The sequence below is a fragment of the Martes martes genome, assembly GCF_963455335.1.
Source record: "Martes martes genome assembly, chromosome: 4".
Taxonomy (NCBI): Eukaryota; Metazoa; Chordata; class Mammalia; order Carnivora; family Mustelidae; genus Martes; species Martes martes.
The window spans coordinates 136,806,355-136,831,606 of NC_137891.1; the positions used below are offsets into that span (position 1 = coordinate 136,806,355).

Sequence of the window (25,252 nt, forward strand, 5' to 3'; positions counted from 1 at the left end):
ACTAGATTAAGCACTTTGCATACCAGGTGTCATCTAATCACTACAACCATCTTATGAAGAAAGAAAAACTGGGGCTCAGAGAATTAAAACTGCCTATCGGTACACTGTTGGTGACAAGGTTAGGCTTCAAAGCTCATGCTCCTTTTAAGATACCACAGGCAGTTAGAGTTGAGAGTACATGACCCATGAGTGGTGTGAATAGGCGGCCACGAACTGGAAGAGGAGGTCTGGACCTGGTTTATGTCTCCATAGCCTCCAGTGATTCATTTGACTGGTTGCTTGGTATTCTGCTCAGTGCTTCCAGTGGCTCTCCAGCAAGATTTCTTGGCACCAACCATATTCTTATAGGTTACAGAAAAGTGATTTCCATCTTTCCTGAAAAGAGTCTCACTGAGCTCTGTATCACTGGTCATGTCAGGGGCTCTGTCCTCGCATCTTGGTCAGTCAGCCTGCAGTCCTACTCTTCCCATGCCTCTTATTGGCAATTCCAGAGCTTCTCTGGAACCATGGAGGCAGAGTGTCCTGGGATAACTCAGAGCTCATGCATGGTCACTGGTTTGCCTTGGTGGGCCTTCAAGGCTAAGGGTGTGGACTGTAGTCTACAAGTTTTAGGCAGGTATATTGCTGGCTCACCCAGGGCACTGTGGCTCATGTTATAGATGCCAACTCTGATGTCTTAGTTCTTACTCCCAGCAGCTTCCCAGACGGACCAGCTGTGCAAGCCAGCAAGTAGGGGGGTTGATACCGTATGGGTATACTTTGACCAATGACAGTTAAGTTCTCTTTTCCTGTCATTGTATTCCCATATGTTTTTTCTGGGACTGTCCCCAGTGACCAAGCAACCAGCTGTGTTTTCTGTTGGTGCTGTGGCCAGCTCAGTAACTTGACCTCGTGTTTGCTTTGGTCCTTTCCTTGCTCATTCCCTTGCTCTTGCTTCCTTGAGACTATATAACTCTCAACTTTCCTGACAAAGCATGAGCATATCAGTTCTATTCATGGAGCTTTCTAGAAAACCTAGGAAAAGAGTGTGAGAACAGTTTTCCTTTAACCTCTGCTAAGTATGATAACCAGTGCTCAGGAGTTAATGTGGATGTAAGGACTATTAAGTTAGGGAAAGGTGAGTTGCTCAGCCTTGGGTAGTCAACCTGGGCTTCATAAGTCAAAAAAGTATCTCTTTCTTCTTTTTAGGAGGCTGTAGCTTTGAAAAAATTCTCATAAATCAAGAAGACATGAAGATTCAGCTGCAGAGATTCTCTTTCATGCCACTGGAGTCCAAGGACAATTAAGTCCTTGGTCTTAATGGCCAATAAAACTAGTGGGGAGGGAAGCGGGGCAGAGAGAGAGAATACTACTAAATGAGATCCCAATTCTATTGCTTTCTGGATTTCTCACATTGAGGTGCTCATATAGCTATCAAGATAAAATACATCCATGTGCCAGGAGAAGAAAGAACACTGCCCCATATTCAGATTTCTGTCTAACACATGACAAATACCAAAAGATGACTAATTTTTAAGAATTCAGAATGGAATGCTCACCACCAACCAAGATCTCTGCCCCACATATTCGTAATTCCTTGTTTTTGCTACAGGCCAGTTTGCAGTGAAACGATGTTGTACCCAGAGGAAGACCTGTGACTTGAGAACTGAGGAAGTGACCATGCAGAAAATTGATTCTTGTGTCGAGCTTGTAGAGGATTAACATGTTAAAACTGGGATATTGTGAGCAGCCTTGTTCGGGCTTCAAAGAACATGAAATATTGACAGCTGATCCAAGTGAAATTACACGGGAAGGTTCCACAGTCACATCTCCTCTCTTGCATGCATCTGCCAGAAGATACAAGTCAGCACATAAGAAACCCTTTTCAACATGGTGGGTTTGTATGGTTCTCAATATCAGGGTAAAATTAATCCCATCAATCCATGGAAATATAAATAATCCACATTGTTCTGGCTGTATTGGTAATGCACCATGAGAACAGAAGGCAACCACATTAAAGCCTAACTGTACTTTAATTAAAAGATGCATTGTTCTCAAAATAGTAAGACTAAAAGTGCTGAGAAAATAGGGTTGGAAGAATATTCAGGAACAGAGGACCAGGAAAAACCAAGCTCTCTTATATGCAAATTATTCACCAGGCTATTGAGAATTATTTCTCACAATAAATCACATTTGCTTCTATCCCCATTTCTGATTTATAAGTCTTACTTCAATACTCAGAGCAAAAAGGGGAAAAAAAAACCCCAGCAAAAATGAACAACCATTTATTTAAAAGGTTATTACAAACTCTAAGGGGTAGATTTAGGAATCATACTTTCTCTTGCTATAGGGGTATAAAGAATGTATAATCTATAACATTACTTTATAACAAAAGAAAATATTCGGTGGCTCTGGTATGTTTGTGGTTGGCATCAAGGATGAAAACTAGGTCCTCCACGCCACACTTTGGTATTCCTTCAAGATGCAAGACCCTGGGCTAGATGAATCATAACCCAATGCAGCTAATAGGACATTACATGAATGTATTCTTCCTTTACAAGTATTTATTTACTTCCTTTATTTATTTATTGCCATATACCATAGTAAACTCATTAAAAGAGAGGTCATTCTTACTCTCTAGAAGTTTTTGTGTAAATAAATACGACAACTAGCCAGAAATGAAGAGCTTTTGGTGGTCCTGCCAATGAAAGAACCTCAGAATTATAGATTGGCCTTGAATTTTCAGATGTGATAGAAAAACCTCCATGGAAAATCTTTTTTTTTTTTTAAATTTTAGGATTGCTTTAATCACCTACCTTGAACAGGATTTGGTTAAAAAAAAATTAAGTCAAATAAAAGAAATACTAAACATTTATTTTAAATAAAAAATTCGTTATTTTCACAACTAAAACAAAGTCTCTTTTTCTCTCCCCTCCCATCCTACTTATATATCTGTTCTCTGCCTGACTTTTATTGATTGTAATGAGATAAAAAGTAAAAATGTAAGCTCCCAATAAAGAAAAGGCAAGGAAAATGTCAGCCATTATTTTTTTTTTATCACAGTTTAATTCACCCATGCCAGATACCATATTAATCTCTGTTAAAATACACTATCATTTTTCATTTTAGTAAAATTCGCAATGCCAGCTTTGCGGTTACCTAGCCACTTTTTAAAAAAAAATTATTTATTTTTTAAAAAGATTTTTATTTGTTTATTTGACAGAGATCACAAGTAGGCAGAGAGGCGAGCAGGGAGAGAGAGGGGGAAGCAGGCTCCCCGCTGAGCAGAGCCTGATGCGGGGTGCCATCCCAGGACCTTGGGATCATGACCTGAGCCGAACGAAGGCAGAGGCTTTAATCCACTGAGCCACCCAGGCTCTGCGCCTAGCCACTTTTTAAATAGAAAATTATATGATTGGATCTGTACATTGATCAGCATAAATTAAATAAAATGCACATTAGTTATAGATATGGAACAGACCTACCCATTTAAAATGAGAGAAGACTGACTACAAAAGACCAACTACCAGAACAATCCCCACAAATACATATTTCATCTATAACTGAGAGTTTAAACCACAAATCCTTCTACAGATTCAATTACAGAAATATCTTACCTATATTTGCTTTAACCAACAACAACACAATGATAAAAATAAGTGCCAGTGAGCAACCTCCAACTGTATGTGCCATGAACAGTCAACTCTGGAATACACCTCTGTAATTTTCCTTGTAAAAGAAGACAAATTCATTCATGTTAAATACATACAGAAAATACCAGAACCAACAACATTCAGAAGGACTTAAAATGGCCCTTAATTTCTCTATATTGTTAAGATTTTTTTTTAAGAAGTATACTTTTAAAACTAGTAAATTAAAAATATTAGCCACCTCTAACCCCCATTCACTTAAGCTTTTTGGCGTTTGCAAAGGGTGGGAGAAGAGACATTGGAAACCTTTAGAACTGGGCTTAAGAACTTTGAGACTGTGGGGAGACTGTGGGGTGCCTGGGTGGCTCAGTCAGTTAAGGTTAAGCATCTGACTCTGGATTTTGGCTCAGGTTATGGTCTTAGGGTTGTGAGACTGAGTCCCATGTCGGGCTCCATGCTGAGTGTGAAGTCTACTTAAGATTCTCTTCCTCACCCTTAGCCCACTCCCCTTAAAAAAAAATAATAAAAAAAGTAATAATAAAAAAGAACTTTGAGAATGTGGGCAAGTTTCTTAACCTTCGAAGCCTCAGTCACACACACAAAAGTTTTTTCTTCCAAAAAGGGCTGTCCCATCATAGTCAAGCATAACAGTGTTAAATTCCAAGACTAACGAGAATTTCTGAGCTATTCATGCACTTCTAGAAGTAACAGGAAATTAAAAAGTGGCTCATAACCCTTTCCTGGAACTTAGTAAAAGTTGTTGGAGTCTTCTACAGAAGTTTATTTTACTTGTTTGTTTGCTTGTTTATTCATTACTTGCTTATTTTACTATGCATTTCTATCTTGAATGTTTCAGAAAATGCAAACTGGTGATTTCTGATTGCTTCCAAATTTAAACCTATGGAATGGCTCTCCTAGTTATTAAGAAATTTTCTAAATTCTGTTAAAGGTGGACCAAAAATCCATAAGGTAGGCTGGAAATTTCTGTGGTGTTAGGCCACTGGAAACCAGCCATTGCAAATGTTCACTTCTTACACCCATACTTAGAAATATGCCAGAACATATTGGCCATTTTCAAAAAAATTCACTTATTTATTCAAAAGGCCACATTTCGTGTGCCAGGCATATTGTTAAGTGCTAGCAATACAACAGCACTGCTCTAGTGGATATACAGAAATGTCTCCATTTGCTCCTCTGACTTTCCTACCTCTAGCCTAGCCATCAATCAGGAAAGATCCAAAAAATTTAGCACCTTTTCAATAGTCTTTAATGGCTGATCTTCCACCTCCTCCTGAATTTCAACTCTGAGAGGACCTCAGCTCACTCAAGACATTTTTTCTCTATTTCTACTCCCTCCCCAGGCAATCTCATCTGGTCACCTAGCTCTAGAAATTATTTATATGCTAATGACTCTCAGATGCATAGCTTCAACTCAGACATCTCTCCATGCTCCAATCTGTCTCCTTGCGTCACCTCTTGGACCTCTAATAGAGTGCTCAATATTAACATTATCAATTGGGATTTTTGGTCTCCAACCCCAAATTGGTTCTTTCCCTGGCCTTTTTGATTTCAGTAAATAACTGAAGCTGCTCAAAAACCTGAAAGTCATCCTTGATTCCACCCTCTTTCCCTTCCCCTACAACCAAACCATCACTAAGTCCCATCAATTTTACCTCCAAAATATATCACAGATCAATCTGCTTCTCTCCATTCCTACTGTCCTCACTCTAGTCCAAAAGACCATCATCTCCCTCCAAGACAGCTACAGTAGCCCCTCAGCGTTTCTCTCCAATCCATCCTTATCCCTTTCTAAGTCATTTTCACATAGCGACTACCTTTTAGAAGTATAAATCACATTACACTACTTGTTTCGTACCACCACTATTTAAAACCCTTCAAATGTCCCTTGCTTTAGAATAAAATAAAAAATCCTTACCACACATGATCTTTCAGGCACCGCATGGCCTCACTTCTCCTGTCTTGCTACCATCATTTGGTCAACTTTTTCTGCCTTGCTCACTCCGTTCCATTTGCACTGGCTTTCAGACTGTTCCTTGAATAAGACATGTCTTTTGCTGCCCAGAAACTGCACTTTCCATTTCCTCTGCTAGAATCCTCTTCCTCTGTTTCTTAGCGGCTGGCTGACTAACATACTTCAGATCACAGATCATGTGTCACTTCCTTAGAGAGCCCCTCCCTGACCACTTAGCCAAAGTGGTCTTGCCCAGCTACATTCTACTCATCATCTTATTTATTGCCTTCCTGGTACAGTCTGTAACTACTGTGTTTATTTACTTGACTACCTGTCATCTATCTTTGTGCTAGAATTTAAGCCACCATGAGAGCGGGAACCTGGCTGTCTTGCTTACTGCTCTATGTCAGCCTTAGGAAAGAGTACTTAATAAATGTTTATTAAAAGAAAGAAAAAAAAGGGAGGAAGGGAGAAGGAAGATGAACTATAAAAAAAAAAAAAAAAAAACTCCCTCTGGACGCCTGGGTGGCTCAGTTGGTTGGACGGCTGCCTTCGGCTCAGGTCCTGATCCCGGACTTCCAGGATCGAGTCCGCATCAGGTTCCCAGCTCCATGGGGAGTCTGCTTCTCCCTCTGACCTTCTCCTCGCTCATGCTCTCTCTCACTATCTCTCTCTCAAATAAATAAATAAATAAAATCTTTAAAAAAACAAAACAAAACAAACAAACAAAAAAACTCCCTCTAAACATCACTGTGGTGGGCAGAGTAATGGCCCACCAAAGATGAACAGGCCCTAATCCCTAAGAACCTGTGAATACATTGCATTACATGACAAAGGGACTTTGGAGATGCAATTACAGCTAAGATCTGAGATGGGGAGGTTATCCTAAATAGATTGGGCCCAATCTAATCAAGCAAGTCCTCAAAAGTGGGTGAAAGAGGCAAAAAGTTCTGTCAGAGAGCTGTGATATGAGAAGGCCTGTATCTGCCACTGCTGGCTTTGAAGATGAAGGAAGGGGGCCATGAGCCAAAGAATGCCGTGTCCTCTAAAATCTCAGGGTGGCTCTCAGGTTACAGAAAATATAAAATGAATGTCCTTTTTTTTTTTTTTTTTAAAGATTTTATTTATTTGACAGAGAGAGAGAACACAAGTAGGGGGAATGGCAGGCAGAGGGAGAAGCAGGCTCCCCGCTGATCAGGGAGCCCAACAGACATGGGGCTCAAACCCAGGACCCTGGGATTACGACCTGAGATGAAGGCAGGCACTTAACCGACTGAACCACCCACGCACCTCTAAAATGTATTTCTTGTGGGTCTTAGTTAAAAATGTTTGAGAAACACTGATCTAAATTGAAATCTGACAGTTTCCCTTTCTCTAAACCATGCAGTCCAAGGTTATGGCATACATGGCCTCTGTGAGCTAATTCCTGCCTTTATTACCAACCACATCTACCACTACTCTCTGCTGGCACTCTACTGTCTAGTAACACTGAGCTGCTTAGTTTCCCTGCACATCTCATGCCAATATATGCTTCTGTATCTTTGCTGATTCTATTCTCTTACTTTTCCACTGTTCTTGAAATTGCTAACTCATCCATCCCAACTCAGTTCAGAAACCCTTTATTCAGCCATTCATTCAGCAAATATGTATTAAGCAGTTGCTATGTGCCAGGGGCTAGGGATAGAGTAGATAGGATTTCAGTCTCATGGAACCAACATTCTAGAATAGGGAGACAGAAAACACAGAAATAAATAACAAATAAATTCAGATGATGATAATAGAAAAACATAAGAGAAGTTAAGAGGAGAGAAACCTGGGGAGGAGAGAGGCTGGTCAATGAAGGCATTTCTAGGAAGTGAAGCTTGAGCTGAGAATGGCAGAGGCCAAATGAGGACTAAGGATGAAGCCTAGAGGCAGAAGAATAAGCTGGCTATGGCTATGGATGAGGCACAGAAAAAAGGTCAGGGTGGCAGGGCAAGCGACTGTGACTGGAGAATGGTAGGACATGAAATGGAGAAGAATCCAGAAGCCAGATCTACCATGGGATTGTTTGTCATGGAAAGGAGCCTGGATTTTACTCTCAAGTCTACAGGAAATCACTGATGTTTAATTCAAGGTTTTATTTATTTAAATGAGTTTTAATGGGGAGTACTACAAGATACGAATTATTTTAAATATATACATGCAAAGGCAAAAAACAAAAAAAGTTAGTCTTGGTTTCATGTATGGGGGCCAGAGTGGAAGCAAGCAGACCAGTTAGGAAGCGATTGCAGGTACTGACTAAGAAATGATGATGTGGACCACAGTTATAGTAGCAGAGAAGGAAAGAAGTAATCAAATCTTAGGAAGCCTTACCTATGTCTTTAGGTCAGACTGAAGCCTTCTGCATAGCATCCTGGCATCCTCATATCTTAGCACCTGCCATATTACGCAGAACTAGTTTATTTATGTATCCGTCTGTCTCTTCCATTTGCTTACAAACTCCTCATGAGCAGAGGCCACAATTTATGGCACATAGTGGGCATGTGCTGAACTGAACAAAACTTATATGGCTTTTCTGTGTTCATCTATTTTGTTTCTAGTTTAATGTAATGACATTACAACTATATTAAATCTGATTCTGCTACATTGTGGTTGACACCATTAATAATAAGTTTTTTTTATTACCTCTACCTTGGTTGCTTTGTTACCATGCTTGAATATTCTGGCATAAAGGAAATTATGAATTGAGCTAGAAGATAACTGAATTATGAAGGAACAATTACATGGGGATTAAATAAGTTTCTGCTTCCTGACTACATGGGGTATCTACAGGGTGTCTTTCAATATGCACTGGAGCTATGATATTCTCCAAATAAGTAAAATATTTAACATCAAAATATTTTATTAGTTACTATAAGAATTTTTTAATGTATAAATTTTTAATGCATAAATATGGAAATGTATATACAAAATACATATGAAATACATATATAAGAAATATATATGAAATATACATATGTGTGAAATACATACACCTATATATGAAATAAACAAAATCGAGTTTAATGTTCAGTTTATATTGTACATTTATCCACACACAGACTTGTTCATTCTCTTTGAATACTCAGTAAAATACTTTCTCCTTTTATAAGAAACTCAGAACCTCAAAGACCTTCAAGTAAATGAGTTATCTTCCAATAAAATGAAACCTCCTATCAACTGTAAACATCTTTCAGACAACCTGCTTGGAGGGTTGATATTAAAACTACAACTCTATCTTGAATCAGAAAATCAAAGAGTATGCTATGTCATTGACTCATCCCTCAAATCGTGACAGTTTCCAGATAGTAAAAACAGTGTCTCAGTGAGGGGGACAAGGACCAGCCAGAAATATAGTAACTGGCAAGAGGGCAGAGACAACAATTACCTCTCAGTGAGTCTCTTTCCCCACTGCTCCAGGAAGAAGCACAAAATATGTACTACTGCAAAATCATATTTTACTAGGCTAGGAAAAACCCTTATCACAGGTGATCATTTCATGTAGGCAGGAACACTTTCTACTTCTACACTTTCTTCTGTAGCACCACATTAAGTTCAAGGGACAGTGTGGAAAAGAAAAAGGCTAGTGAATCTCAGTCCCATTGTATGCTATTAACTTAAGAGTGCCATTTCTTACAGTGGGTACAGTAATACAGACCTAGACAAAGTTACTGGGAAGATTAATATGATAGTGGCATGGACCCATGAGAATACCTAGAATCAAGTAGGCACTCCACTGAGGCTAGCTCCTATTTTCCCTTCTGGGTCCTGCTTTCCATTTCTTTTTTTTTTTTTTTAAGATTTTATTTATTCATTTGACAGATCACAAGCAGACAGAGAGTCAGGCAGAGAGAGAGGAAGGGAAGCAGGCTCCCTGCTGAGCAGAGAGCCTGAAGAAGTGGGGCTCTATCCCAGGACCCTGAGATCATGACCGGAGCTGAAGGCAGAGGTTTTAACCCACTGAGCCACACAGGCACCCCCTGCATTTCTTTTTTAAATCACTTATGACTTTCACTGTACTGGAATTATATGTTTTGTTAAACTAGATTAAAAAATCATATATTAAGCTATCTTTATTCTTAACCCTAGATATCAAATAATTCAGTAAGTCAGAGGAGGAAGGAACCTCAAAGGTTTGCTATTAATTGCCATGGTCTTGCTGCTTTCTTCCCCTCCGAACAGCTGGCATTTGAGTCTGGGGGACTGCAGAACAACCAGGTGATGTACATCAAGGCTGGTTGTCTTACAAATGAATGCCCTTAATTACCCATTTGACTCAATGAGGCAGAGTACAAAATTCTTCCCTTTTGCTGGCAAAAGTACTTACAGACATGTCTTTCCAGTGGCAGCTCAATATAAAGACAACACTTTGGAGGTCATTTCTTCCACCTTCCCCATTTTATAGATAGATAAATTGAGGCTTAGAGAAAAGAGAGGACTTGCCAAAGATCATTAATAGAAGAATCCAGATCAGAACATAGGTTTCCTGATTTCTAATCCAATATTACCTCTAGCATGTGAGACTGCTCCTGATCAGTAGTGATGGTCACAGCATATTATTAAAAATAGTGTTAATGCTCACTCTACCATTAATACTAATGCTATAGTTTGCTGATCTCTTACTATATTCCATGTATGCACATTACATACAATCTTTACGATATGCACTAGTAAAGCAATTATGATGCTTGATGCTTTAATCTTCAGAAGCTTGAATCACTATTTCTTTTCTTTTCTTTTTGCTGAGATTATATGACTTATATGATTTATTACGCTTCAAATAAGGCAAGAGGCTTAGAAAATATCAAACTGGAGTCAAAGAAAGACTGTATGTTTACTGAATATACAGTAGCTTTGCTTCATGGATATATAACAGAATATGGTTATGCAAGGGAACAGTTCTACCAACAAGTGGCATATTGATGATTAAGTGCAACCTGATCAATTGTTCAAAACTTATTCTGCCAAAAAATTCTAAAGCCAAAACCTGTGGTGTGCTTCTTATATATTTACCCTAAAATGAAGCCATTGGTCAACACTCAAAATCAGTTTAACTACTCATTCTTTTTTTAAAATTTAAATTCAATTAATTAACATAGCATATTATTAGTTGTAAAGGTAGAGTTCAGTGTGAATCATTATTTCTGATACCCTCCTCGCTCTCTTAAAAGAGGATGAAACAAACACAAAAACTGCATATATGCAGTATGTAACCACCTCTAATGATCTACTCCACCATGAAGATGGAAAAGGATAATCACATCCTCCACCAAGTAGAAAACTTGCAACTTGACCATTGGAGTGAGCCTTCTTTTCCATGACTTCTCATGAGCTAAGTCATGAAAAAGAATGGTCTTCTGACCGAAGCATTATTTCCTTTTTCCTTCGAAGTCTGCCATATAGTGAAAAATCTCACAAGCCATAACATGGATAAATGCCGGCCTGTCAGGCCCTGATCATCAAATCAGCCTCTTCTTAATATCACGTTAGGTGGTGTGACGGGCAAAGAAAGTAACATCACCTCAACCCTTTCTGCTTTTTCTTCTTTCTACCCAAGACTCCCAACACTCTTTACATGAGCAAACTGGACAGGACAGAAATCGGTTTTCCTTTCTTACACACTCTTGAATTTTCTTTCATTTCACTGGTAAGTATTAGTAGTTCTAAGTTTACCTATACATAAGAACATTCTTTTCTTGCTTGAAATCATGAGACTTCTGAAGTTTTGATCCTTTTTTTTTTTTTAATTTCTGTGGGAGGGTTTTCTCCTTTCCTTCTTTATGACCTCTTTATCATGTTTCTTTTACTTTCTTTCTTTTTTTTTTTTTAAATAGGCTCCATGCCCAGTGTGGAGCCCAAAGTGGGGCTTGAACTCTCAACCCTGAGATAAAGCCCTGAGAACCAAGATTAAAAGCCAGACGCTCAACCAACTGAGCCACCCAGGTGCCCTACTTCATCATTTGTCATAACAAAAGTTCCCTTAACTTTTACCCCTTCTTTTATATTTTTCTGAAATGTTCTTCTGTCAATTTTATCTGCCTTTATTTACATTTCAGATATACCACACTGGACATAAAAGATAGGCTCTTGAAATGTTGTATGTAAACAAATTACCTTTAAAATGCATTAAAGAATCTTAACCCATCCCACCCTCAAATCATTTGTAGTGTGAATTATCTTGTAAACTGAACAAGCATTCCCATAAGAGAACTACAAAAAAGAAACAAAGAAAGGAGAAACAAGACATGGATGGAGTCTTGAAGAAACAAGGAACTTTCAAATCAACTTGTGTTGTTATGTTTCTTTTTTTCTTTCTTGGATTAGCTCCAAAAGCCAGCAATTTTCATAGCACTTGTTCAATTAAGTTTTAACAATCCAACCTTCTCTATTTTCACTCTGCATTCTTCTAGAGCTAGAAATAAAATAAGCCATTTACTTTTGGGAAGGATGATATACTGGAAAGAACACAGTATCTTAGGGTCTGAGGAACTAGATGCCGTTCTGGTTCCTCCACTTTTGTCTGTGTTACCATCATAGTTAACTTTACACTTCAAAGCCTCTTTTCCTTGTTTGAAAAATGGCAATTAACCTTTATCGAGAAAAATAAATCTCTTTCACTAAAATTTTCTTCCTTGGTTTATTGGAAGGGTCTCCTTCCATCATGAAGTCTCTATTTGTGGACAGTGGCATGAGGTGGGAGGTTTATCTTTGGATCTTGGGTATTATGAAATCCTGGCAAGTTTTGCATTACCTTGTAGCATCCATCACCTAGTCTTTTATAAAGTGCTAGAAGACATCAAAAATATTAAAGCACATTACAATTACTTTGTTTTGGAAATTTTCTAGGAATTTCACAACTGACAATAATTGGAGGCATACCGACAGGAGGTGTGGTGAGCTAAGACTAGTGATCATCATACCACAATTTTCCTCAAGATTTCTTATATAAATGAATTTAGCTGAAGTCTCTATACAAACAACCCCATGGTTCAACATCTCTGCCTGATGTTTTACTCAATGTTTACCTCTTCCTCTGCATACCATACAAAAGAGATGTAAATTAAGATTCTATTCTTAATCATCTTTTATAGGCATTTACTTAGCAATTTATCACAATGCAGAGCATATAATTGAGTTGTTAATATTTGATCATCTGCCACACAAAGTAAATATTGGTATCTCAATTCTATAGATGGGGAACTCTACAAGTTGACCAAGACAATACAGAAAAACCAGAAGCAAATTCAGAATTAGGTAAATTAGAATCACCTACCACACTTGAGTTTCCTCATCTGTAAAATGAGAATAAAAACAGCACCTTCCTCACCGAATTATTGTGGGGGTTAAATAAGAAGCTCTTATTACAGTGCCTGGTATATACTAAGAGCTCAGTAAATATTATTATCTGCTATTATTATGATACGAAAAATGGTGTTATTACTTACTCACTTTTCACTTACTTTTCAAGGACAGGCTTGCTTTTTGACCCTTCTCTTTACCTATTCTTCTGGTTCATCACTGAAAGATTAATTTGATCAAAACTAGGTCCCATGCCTCCTTTATAATAGGTGAATTTATGCCACCTATCATCTTTGATGTACTAAGTGTTCTCATAATTACTGTCTTCCCAAACACTTAACATCTTGAGGACAAGGACTGCATCTTATATTTCTTTATATTCACTACAGTGACCAGCACAATGTCTTGAGCATAATAGCTATTCAATACATATTCGCATTTTAAAAAAATTATTGTTACCATTAGCAAAGATCACCATGATTCCAAGAGCAAAGAGGACTGGACAAGCTTTCTTTGGGATTTGGTTTACTTTTTTAAGTTGGTCTGCACAAATTTAGGTGTAGAAGTTGAGAGCAGTGTTGAGTGTTATTGCAAAGATGACATATAACCAGAAAACAAAGCAGGTATAGTAATAAAAAAATAAGTTCATACTTGAGAAATGATGTGCAACACCTACAGAGAAGATTCTTCTCCCATAAAGAAATCTTTCATATGTATTAGATTTTTTTCACCCTAGAACTCATTCTAACACAGGATTCAGAGCTTGCCAAAATTTGGAAATTGACCATTCTATGTAATCATCATGATATTCAAGAAACAAGACACATCAAAAAGGAATGTTGCAGACCCTTACAGAGCTTTTCATGCCTAACAAAATGCTGGTAATGATTGAGGATTTTATATTACCATAACTCTTAGTCACTAAGGTCCTTTTGATTATACATTGGACAGGGAAATAGGGCACTCTACCATTTCTAGACAATGGGAAATGAGAATATAATGTTTGTCCAAGTGGAAGTGGATATAATGTTATCAGCCAGAGGTGCAAAGGCAAGAAGCACAGAGTCTGGAGCCAGAAACCTGTAACTTACCATCTCTGTGAAAGCTCCCACATCTGTAAAATGAGAATATTAATAACAACTTCCCAGTTTTTTAAAGAATTATATAGGCTAACAATATATACCCAAAGGCCAGGTACATAGTAGTGGTTCAACAAAGACTTTTATCCACATAGGATATACAGATAAGGGATTATAACAATTTTTCAGAGTTAAGGGATAAAGACTGATTTTGTCCTGTTCTCTAGATATACCTGGGAACAGCCTTTTTGTATGCTTCTGGGTTACAATATTTAAGATGTCCATTTAACAACGCAGACACTTAATTTCTTACAATGTTTATATTTAGTGCCCCTAAACCAAGTGAGAAGGGCCTTCCTAAAGGCATTTTACAGATGAAAAAACTGAATCCGGCCAGTGGCTAGCCAGGCGGCATGTCCCATAACATTCCACTAGTAACTAACTGGCCAGGTAAGGACTCTAGGTCTGTCTACAGAGGCCACAGAAAGTGCTGCCCATAATGGGACTTTACACTTCTCCTGTGAGACTAAGACTCCTCAATATCCTAGTCAGAGAAGGTCTATTTTCTAGCCCGAGTCATGCCTGCGGGCCTGGACCAAGACCGGACCCCGAGTGGTGTCCTCAGCCCGCTCCCAGACGCCAGCCCTCCCTGCCCACGCACCCACCATCTGCGTCCAGCCCCAGGGAGAGCCTGGGAGGCTCAGTCTGAGCGCCCCCTCCCCTCCAATCGGCCGAACTCCAACCTGGCACCTTCACGGGCACATCAGCACCCAGGGAGTGAGCACCTCCATGAGGAGAAAGCCCCCGCCAAGCCTCCCGGGAGAAGCGAGGCACAGAAGCCCCAAGCATTTAGGCACCCCGCTAGATGCGTATCCGGAGGTCTCTGGTACCCCTACCCCACTCGAGCCACTGATCACTCACCGCGCGTCGCGGGTGTGCGGGCGGCGACTCAGGCCGGCGCGCTCCCGGCGCTCCCCGCGCACGTGTCGCGCTAGCCCCCGGCGCTGCGAGCTTCCCGCCGCCAGCGCGCGCCCTCGGGCCGCCGAGTCCGCGGCGCGCGGCGGGTAGACCCCGAGGGTGGGCGCGGCGGCGCCAGGGCTCGCGGATGTGGTGGCGAGCGAGGAACGCGGTCGCAAGTTTCAGCGGCCGGACGCTGGACCCCGCCAGCGCCTGCGGTTTCCAAGCCGCCCTCCCAGCCTTCCGGGGCCGGGGCCGGGGCCGGGGCCGGGGCGGGGGCCGGGTCCTGCCACCGGTGGGCTCCCAGCGCCGCCTTGAGCAAGGTAATTATCGCTCCGCACCCGCCTTCCCCCTACACAAAATGCGGGCAGTAAAGTCTTGGCGTACGATTGAGCTAGAACTGACTGAATTAGTGCGGGCAATTCTGTGCAGGGTATGACAAGCACGACAAAACCATGTTCTCAGCTTGCACAGCCACAAAAGGGCCACTTTGCTGACGCTTATTAGAGTGAGAACTTTCCTCAGAGAGGTTCTTCCTCTGCGCGCTCTGGGCTGCCCGCTCTCTCCACACACAGGTACCCGGCTCTCCCCCGTGGGCCCGGGGAAAATACTAGCGCTTTTATTTGGGTCAGCTATCTAAAAAATGAAGAAATGAACATTCAATAGCTGGCATGACACCGACCCTTAAGGGTCCCACGTTCTATGTGTTGTTTCAGGGTTCTGAGGGAAGAGGGAAAGCTGCACAAAATGCAGAGGGGACGACCGCAGTGCCCTTCACTTATGACAGTATTTACTGAATTCAACTATACGACATACCATTTTTTAATGTAGCGGTAAGAAATAAGAACTGTCACATAGACTACGACACACCGGTTCTTATCACTTAACAGACTTTCGATTAAAATGTGATTGAAATGTCCCTTTTAGATTTATTTAGAAATATATGTTTATTATCCAACACTCCTGTTCATTCATAAAAGGAAATGCAGAATAAATTGGTTAAAATATTCTTCAGATACATTCACATTGAGTCCAACACCCCTGATCATTTTTTTGTTTCACCCAGCATCATCCTCAGTGACATAAGTTTTTTTAAAATAAGGCAGCGTCCCACTGTTGTGTCTGGGGGATTCTTCCAATCCACTAAAACCAACCCAAGTTTGCTGAGCATCTGCAGAGCCAACCACATCTCTGTATTGTTTGGGCAGAAGGCATAAGACTCCCAATTTTGGGATAAGTTAAATACCAAAAAATGTGCATTTTAGAATCAACAGTATGCACTAGATTACTTTTAGGAGGTGGTGGCGTATTGTAGTTTACACAATTTGGCAGTTTGTCTCCATAAATAATTTGATAAAAATTAAAACTTTAAGTTGTAGAATCTTAACATTACTGGTGAATGATTGTGAAAATCATTTGCAAGAAAGTCAAAGAGTTATCTTGTTAAAACTGAGTTATTTTTTATGCTATTTATCTTTTTCACCAAAAAAAGCAAATATTGTGCTCGCTTTGGCAGCACATATACAAAAAGGGCAAATATTCTAAATTTGCTGAACTTTTCTGTAATGTTATGCATCTCTCAGTAGTATGTTACCGAATAGATTTTTCTGAAAAAAAGAAAAAAAAATCACTGTCCCTTCAGGGTAAAAATAGTATTTTAACACTGAGTGAGAAGGTGCTATGAAGAGAACATTCAAAAACAAATATCTCAAAATGTTACCATTATTGGGTGTACGGGGGAGAGGGCTGGTAAAATTGTTTGTCACCTACAAAAATGAACACTTAAAAAACCTTGGAAACAATTTGCTATCGTTTTTCAATTTTTCAGTTGAGTAGTTCAGCAAATTTTAAACCCATTTGTTAAAAAAAATAGGAAAATGCAGCAGTTTCTGAAAAACAACTAATCACTAGCAGAGACAATAAAATTATGATAACAAAATGTTAATAATAAGCTTGTGTAATTCAAGGATAGTGTTATTTTTTCAATTTTTTTTAGTAAAAAGAAAGGCTTTTATTTGGTTAATAAATTATTCCAAAATGTATTTTACTCTTTATCTCATATGAAAGTTTAATTTATATTTTGTGTACATTTTACTACATATAGTAAGTATATATTTGTAACACATATTTATTAATGTATATATAAAGTTTATAAGGAAGCAAAACAGCTAAACATATATTGGCAATGTATTCTCAATTCCTTTTTTCCTTTAGGAGTGCACAATCTAGGGGCATCTGGGTGACTCAGTTAGTTAAGCATCTGCCTTTGGCTCAGGTCATGATTCCTGGGTCCTAGGAGTGAGCCTCATGTTGGGCTCCTTGCTCAGTGGGAAGCCTGCTTCTCTCTCTCTCCCTCTGTCTGCTTGTCTTCTCACCCTCCCTCTCTCTCTCTCTGTCAAATAAATAAATAAGATCTTTTAAAAAAAGTGCACAATCTAAAACATTCTAATTGCAACATATTATAAAATTGCTAAGTCAGATACAGGATGGTGTCCCAAACGCACCTGAGCCATTTTCTTTAAGAGAATGAATGAACATATTGGAGAAAGGACTTGAATCTGATGGTTAAGCAAACAAAACAAATTATAAAAATACAATAAGATGCAGGCAACAATGATGGCCTTCATTATTCTCTTCTTTTCCCTAGATGCAAATAAACAAGATGACCAATCTTACATAAATATTATTAGAGAAGTTATCATCTAAGTCCATCAGTATATCATTCAATTAGGGTTAAATATTGAGAGAAGACTTGTGTTAATAGTTTCTGATAACAGAAGTTCTCTCCTCCTTCATGTTCCTTCCCTGTGTTGTAAGCTCCATGAGCAGAAGGACCACATCTGTCTTGCTTATTCTTTTATGTCCAGCACCTGGCACAATGAGTGGCACATTACTGGTGTTCAACAAATATTTATTGAGCTGAACTGACTTGTTCTAGAGAGATCTCATTCTCTTTGGTCAACCGAGTTTATAGGTGGTATTGAATCTTCAAAACTTTCAAGTTAAAAGAAAAGTAGTTGGAAAATTATATGTAGCTTTTCTTAGCAATCCAGTGACACTTCCATATGGAATCTAGCCATCTTTTTTTTTTTTTAACTGTTCTTCATTTGATAGACTGTAAAGGCCTTTATGTTTTCTTCCTTCCTTTCTCTTCCTTTTTCTCCTCCTCTTTTTTTTACTATCTGGGAGTTTCCCTCGTAAATGCATGTCTATTATCAGGGTCTAACTGTGTAGTTAGAAAAAAAAAATCTTGCTTTTGAGTTTCTGAGAATAAGCCCTAAATAGTGGAGAAAACCTAATGAGGCAAGAGCCTAACATACAAACCAAAATATCAACGTAGTATGATTATTAAGTCTACGGGTGTGAAATGACCTTCTGTAAAGCTGTAGTTAGATGAATGTACCTGCAAATCAAAAGCTCAATTAAGTGAATAACCACAGTGACAATGACAAAGACTTTTCTAGGAAATACTAGTTCAGTTTCCATTTCTGGTACTTTTCCATTCCTTTACATGTCTATTTTGTTTCATTGTTGATACCAAAAGTTCTAAAAATACTAACTCACACAGTGCTATGACAATTGTGTGTCATTTGTCAGAATAAGTACTAAGAGATGGTTGCCAACAGTGTTTTAGGGCATCAGACAAATGCTGGCATCTGTTAAACTTGGTAAGAAAGTTTGACATATATCTTAACCTTTTACTTTAATAAGGAGATAAGAATCTAAGATTAATTATTCACCCTTGCTGCTTCACTTTGCAAAATTTCATTTCTGAAAGTTTTCACTTAATTATTCATCTGTCCAAAATGTTACACTTATAGGGATACCAATATAGCTCCTAAACATATTTGTAGTATCATATGTTGAAAGGCTTAAATAAAATACTGTAGTTCAAGATTCTTAGATTATTAGTAATCCCCAAAGATTCTTAAAACGCAGAGTTTTAATGTTTCCACAACTGACATTTAGGAAGCACAGATGTTGTTTACAGATGAACAAACTACATGGAAAATGCCATCTCTTGGAAAAGAGTGAAGTGTATTCAAGAGATTTCAAGATTGCCATGGGCTTTAGTAAATGAAAATAAGGTTAAGGAGTAAAATAAGACATGAGGCAAATTTAAAACACTGACAACCACAGGGTCCCACCCAATATAAACTTGATTCACAGTCTGGCTCTGCTATTCTCAACAGCTAAATTTAAGAGACACGGGAGTTATAGGATCCATGGATTTCATTATATAATGGCTTATATCCCTGTCATCAGAGGCAGAACTTTGGTGGCCCAAGAGAAAGTGTTTTCTTGATTCTTATGAAACGAGAGTGTTTCACATAAAGGACAAATTTCTCACAAATATTTCTATACAAAACCACACATTTCCTTTAGTTAGTTAGTTAGTTAGTTAGTTATAGAGCTTCTCAATGAAAGCCTAACAAAGAACAATCTGAAACATGGATGCTTGGTGTGCATTAACATTCTATTCTGTATTTTATTACTTGAGGCTTCAAATAGGTCTTTGCTCCATGCTTCCCATTTATAGAAAATAGTCCCTAATTTCCTGAGACAGCCAAAATCCTGTCCTGTCATTGCATCCAGCTGAGAGCCAAGCTCTCTCTGGGAAGTGAGCAGCAGTGGTTGCCTAGTGGGATAGGACTCCTCTGCTTATAATCCCAAAACACATGTTACCTACACCCCACACCTCTTCCACAATTTGTAAAGCAGTGAAACAGGAACAGAGAATGCTTCCCTTTGGAACGAAGAAACATGTGAGATGCTGGATATCACTGGTCTGATCTTCTGGGCGATGTGTTAGGGTTTTTGATTTTGACCTATAGGATCTGTGCTAAAACTGAACAGGAGGAATCTCAATTAAGACAAACATAATAAAGTAATAGCAAATTTTAATAATTTGTCATCTCTCCTCCAATCTCTTCTCCAAAAGTAATAGTTTTGTGAGACTCTTTCCACATTTTTCTTCATGCCTTTATAGGTGTATAAAAGCATGACAGGCTCCCCCCTCCTCACATTGAAACAAAAATTGAGCCGTGCTATTATTCACCTATCTGTCCATCTATCTTTGTTTGTTTTTCTTTACCACATAGCATAAACCTCATTCCATAACATACACAATTGATCTAATTCTGTTTTCAAGAGCTACAATTTCCATACTGTGTATGTACTAAAATTTAGTTAACTATTCTCTTTTTTATAAGTCTTCAGGGTTTGTTTGTTTTTTATTTCTCTCCACAAACAAAAGTTTAATATATTTACCAAAATAAAAATATTTTGTGTATATATAGATATATGGAAGTTTTATGTGTTTGTAATAGAATAGATTCTGTTTGTAATAGAATTTTGTTTGTAATAGAATCTCACATATGGTTTGTTGAATCAAAGAATATGAGCTTTTTCACTTTAATGGATTATGCCAGATTTTTATCCCAGTTGTAGTAATTCACATTCCTACTAGCATGCAACATTATCACTAACAGTGAATGTTATCTATCTTCTGTAATTTTTAATCACTCTAACCGATGAGAAATGGTATCTCATTATTTTAAACTGTATATCCCTCACTATCAATATCTTTTCATATGCCCATAGTTTTTACAAATAAGTATTATCAATTAATCTCAGTGTATCTTCAAATAGCATGTAAATTAAGAATGTCACAATATATTTCTATCTTCATACCTCCCAAATATTTCACTGTACGTTTTACTTTCATATATAATACAAACCCACAATACATTGCTACTACTTTTGTTTTAACTATTTAGCTTTTAAAAAGAAATTTAAAAATAGAAAACAAAAGTTTTTTTCCCACATATCTATGATTACCAGCACCATTCATTCTTTTGTATAGATCAAAGTTTCCGTGAGGTATCATTTCACTTCTAAAGAAATTCCTTCAACATTTCCTATAGTGCAGATATGTTAGTGACAAATTTTCTCAGTTTTTGTCTAAAAATGTTTTTATTTCACCTTCATTTCTGAAGAAATTTTTTTAGTGTATGTAAAATGACAGGTTTCTTCTCAGCACATTGAAGATATTATTCCACAGTCTTCTGGATTGCATTGTTTCTGATGAGAAGTCAGTGGAATGCTCATCTTGTGTTGTTGTATGTAATGTCTTTCTTTTTCTCAACCCCTTCGATATCTTCTTTCACTGATTTTCAGTATTATATTTTGATGTGCTCCTGTGTGGTCTCCTTGGTGTTTATTCTGCTTAGTGTTTGTTGAGCTTGTTAGATCTATGGGTTTTCTTGTTTGTTTGCTTGGTTGGTTAGTATTTTCAGTTTCTCCTGACTTTGGAAAATTTTTCAGACATTCTTTATTTTTTTAATTTTATTACCATATAATGTATTATTTGCTTCAGGGGTACAGGTCTGTGAATCATCAGTCTTACAGCACTCACTGTAGCACATACCCTCCCCAATGTCCATAACCCAGCCACCCCATTCTTCCCACCTCCCTCCTTTCCAGCAACCCTCAATTTCCTGAGATCAAGAGTCCCTTATGGTTTGTCTCCCTTCCCGTTCCCATCTCATTTCATTTGTTCCCTCCCATCCCCCCACAACCCCTTAACCTGCCTCTTAAATTCCTCATATCAGTGAGATCGTATGGTGATTGTCTTTCTCTGATTGACTTATTTTGCTTAGTATAATACCCTCTATTCCATCCATGTCGCTGCAAATGGCAAGATTTTGGGGTGGGGGTTTGATGGCTGCATCATATTCCATTGTATATATACATCATCTTCTTTATCCATTTATCTGTTGATAGACATCTAGGCTCCTTCCATAGTCTGGCTATCGTGGACATTGCTACTATAAACATTCAGGTACATGTGCCTCTTTGGAGCACTACATTTGTATCTTTGGTGTAAATGCCTAGTAGTGAATGCAGTAGCTGGGTCATAGGGTAGCTCTATTTTCAACTTTTTGAGGAACCTTCATGCAGTTTTCCAGAGTGGCTGCACCAGCTTGCATTCCCACCAACAGCATAGGAGGGTTCCCCTTTCTCCACATCCTCGCCAACATCTGTTGTTTCCTGACTTGTTAATTTTAGTCATTCTGACTGGTGTGAGGTGGTATCTCACTGTGGTTTTGATTTGTATTTCCCTGATGCCAAGTAATGTTGAACACTTTTTCATGTGTCTGTGAACCATTTGGAGGTCTTCTTTGCAGAAATGCCCGTTCGTGTCTTCTGCCCACTTCTTGATTGGATTATTTGTTCTTTGGGTGTTAAATTTGATAAATTCTTTATAGATTTTGGATACAAGCCCTTTATCTGATATGTCATTTGCAAATATCTTCTCCCATTCTGTCGGTTGTCTTTTGGTTTTGTTGACTGTTTCCTATGTTGTACAAAAGCTTTTGATCTTGATGAAGTCCCAATAGTACATTTTTGCCCTCGCTTCGCTTGCCTTTGGTGCTGTTTCTAGGAAGAAGTTGCTGTGGCTGAGGTCGAAGAGGTTACTGCCTGTGTTCTCCTCAAGGATTTTGGTGGACTCCTGTCTTACATTGAGGGCTTCCGTCCATTTGGAATCTATTTTTGTGTGTGGTATAAGGAAATGGTCCAGTTTCATTCTTCTGCATGGTACTGTCCAATTTTCCCAACACCATTTGTTGAAGAGACTGTCTTTTTTCCATTGGACATTCTTTCCTGCTTTGTTGAAGATCAGTTGACCATAGAATTGAGAATCTATTTCTGGGCTTTCTAATCTGTTCCATTGATCTATGTGTCTGTTTTTGTACCAGTACCATACTGTCTTGATGATGACAGCTTTGTAATAGAGCTTAAAGTCTGGAATTGTGATGCCACCAACTTTGACTTTCTTTTTCAACATTCCTCTGGCTATTTGAGGTCTTTTCTGGTTCCAAATAAATTTTAGGATTATTTGTTCCATTTCTTTGAAAAAAATGGATGGTATTTTGATAGGGATTGCATTAAATGTGTAGATTGCTTTAGGGAGCATAGACATTTTCACAATATTTGTTCTTCCAATCCATGTGTATGGAACGTTTTTCCATTTCTTTGTGTCTTCCTCAATTTCTTTCATGAGTACTTTATAGTTTTCTGAGTACAGATTCTTTGCCTCTTTGGTTAGGTTTATTCTTAGGTATCTTATGGTTTTGGGTGCAATTGTAAATGGGATTGACTCCTTAATTTCTCTTTCTTCTGTCTTGCTGTTGGTGTATAGAAATGCAACTGATTTCTGTGCATTGATTTTTATATCCTGACACTTTCCTGAATTCCTGCATGAGTTCTGGAAGTTTTGGAGTGGAGTCCTTGGGGTTTTCCACATAAAGTATCATATCATCTGCAACGAGTGAGTGTTTGACTTCTTCTTTGCCAATTCAGATGCATTTTATTTCTTTTTTTTTTTGTCTGATTGCTGAGGCTAGAACTTCTAGTACTATGTTGAATAGCAGTGGAGATAGTGGACAGCCCTGCTGTGTTCCTGACCTTAGTGGGGAAGGTCTCAGTTTTTCCCCACTGAGAATAGTTTTGCTGTGGGTTTTTCATAGATGGCTTTGATAATATTGAGGTATGTACCCTCTATGCCTACACTGTGAAGAGTTTTGATCAAGAAAGGATGCTGTACTTTGTCAAATGCTGTTTCAGCATATCGAGAGTATCATATGGTTCTTGTTCTTTCTTTTATTAATACATTGTATCACATTGATTGATTTGCAGATGTTGAACCAACCTTGTAGCCCAGGAATAAATCCCAGTTGGTTGTGGTGAATAATCCTTTTAATGTACTGTTGGATCCTATTGGCTAGTATTTTGGTGAGAATTTTTGCATCCATGTTCATCAAGGATATTGGTCTGTAATTCTCCTTTTTGATGTTGTCTTTTTCTGGTTTTGGGATCAAGGTAATGCTGGCCTCATAAAATGAGTTTGGAAGTTTTCTTTCCATTTCTGGTTTTTGGAACAGTTTCAGGAGAATAGGTATTAATTCTTCTTTAAATGTTGGTAAAATTCCCCTGGGAAGCCATCTGGTCCTGGGCTCTTGTTTTTTGGGAGATTTTTGATGACTGCTTCAATCTCCTTACTGGTTATGGGCGTGTTCAGGTTTTCTATTTCTTCCTGGTTCTGTTTTGGTAGTTTATATGTCTCTAGGAATGCATCCATTTCTTCCAGAGTGTCAAATTTGATGATGTATAGTTGCTCATAATATGTTTTTATAATTGTTTGTATTTCTTTGGGGTTGGTTGTGATGTCTCCTCTTTCATTCATGATTTTATTTATTTGGGTCCTTTCTCCTTTCTTTTTGATAAGTCTGGCCAGGGGTTTATCAATCTTATTAATTCTTTCAAAGAACCAGCTACTAGTTTCATTGATTTGTTCTACTTTTCTTTTGGCTTATATTTCATTGATTTCTGCTCTGATCTTTATTATTTCTCTTCTCCTGCTGGATTAAGGCTTTCTTTGCTGTTCTTTCTCCAGCTCCTTTAGGTGTAGGGTTAGGTTGTGTACTTGAGACCTTTCTTGTTTCTTAAGAAAGGCTGGTATTGCTATGTACTTATCTCTCAGGACTGCCTTTGCTGTGTCCCATAGATTTTGAATAGTTGTGTTTTCATTTTCATTTGTTTCCATGAATTTTTTCAATTCTTCTTTAATTTCCTGTTTCACCCATTCATTCATTCTTTAGTAGGATGCTCTTTAGTCTCCATATATTTGAGTTCTTTCCAACTTTCCTCTTGTGGTTGAGTTCTAGTTTCAAAGTATTGTGGTCTGAAAATATGCAGGGAATGATTCCAGTCTTTTGGTACTGGTTGAGACCTGATTTGTGACCCACAATGTGATCTGTTCTGGAGAATGTTTCATGTGCACTAGAGAAGGATGTGTATTCTTTTGCTTTGGGATGGAAAGTTCTGAATATATCTGTGATGTCCATCTGGTCCAGTGTGTCATTTAAGGCCTTTATTTCCTTGTTGATCTTTTGCTTAGATGATCTGTCCATTTTAGTAGGGGGTGGGTGTTAAAGTTCCCTACTGTTATTGTCAATGTGTTTCTTTGATTTTGTTATTAATTGGTTTGTATAATTGGCTGCTCCCATATTAGGGGTATAGATACTTAAATTTGTTAGATCTTCTTGTTGGACAGACCCTTTAAGTATGATATAGTATCCTTCCTCATCTCTTGTTATAGTCTTTGGCTTAAAATCTAATTTATCTGATATAAGGATTGCCACCCCAGCTTTCTTTTGATGTCCATTAGCATGGTAAATTGTTTTCTACCCCCTCACTTTAAATATGGAGGTGTCTTTGGGTCTAAAAGG

General features: G+C 38.3%; 1 protein-coding gene across 1 annotated transcript in view; it reads right to left on the bottom strand.

Annotated features, from left to right (window-relative positions):
• The window catches only part of IL12RB2 (interleukin 12 receptor subunit beta 2), a gene marked incomplete at its 5' end in the record, with an annotated part of 65,464 nt that extends 61,792 nt beyond the window's left edge, over positions 1-3,672 (bottom strand). The window contains 2 exons of the mRNA XM_080801282.1: positions 1,539-1,826; positions 3,597-3,672. Of these exons, the coding sequence (XP_080657408.1) occupies positions 1,539-1,826; positions 3,597-3,672 (364 nt within the window). The remainder of the gene's footprint in view (positions 1-1,538; positions 1,827-3,596) is intronic.
• Between the last annotated feature and the right edge of the window lie 21,580 nt (positions 3,673-25,252).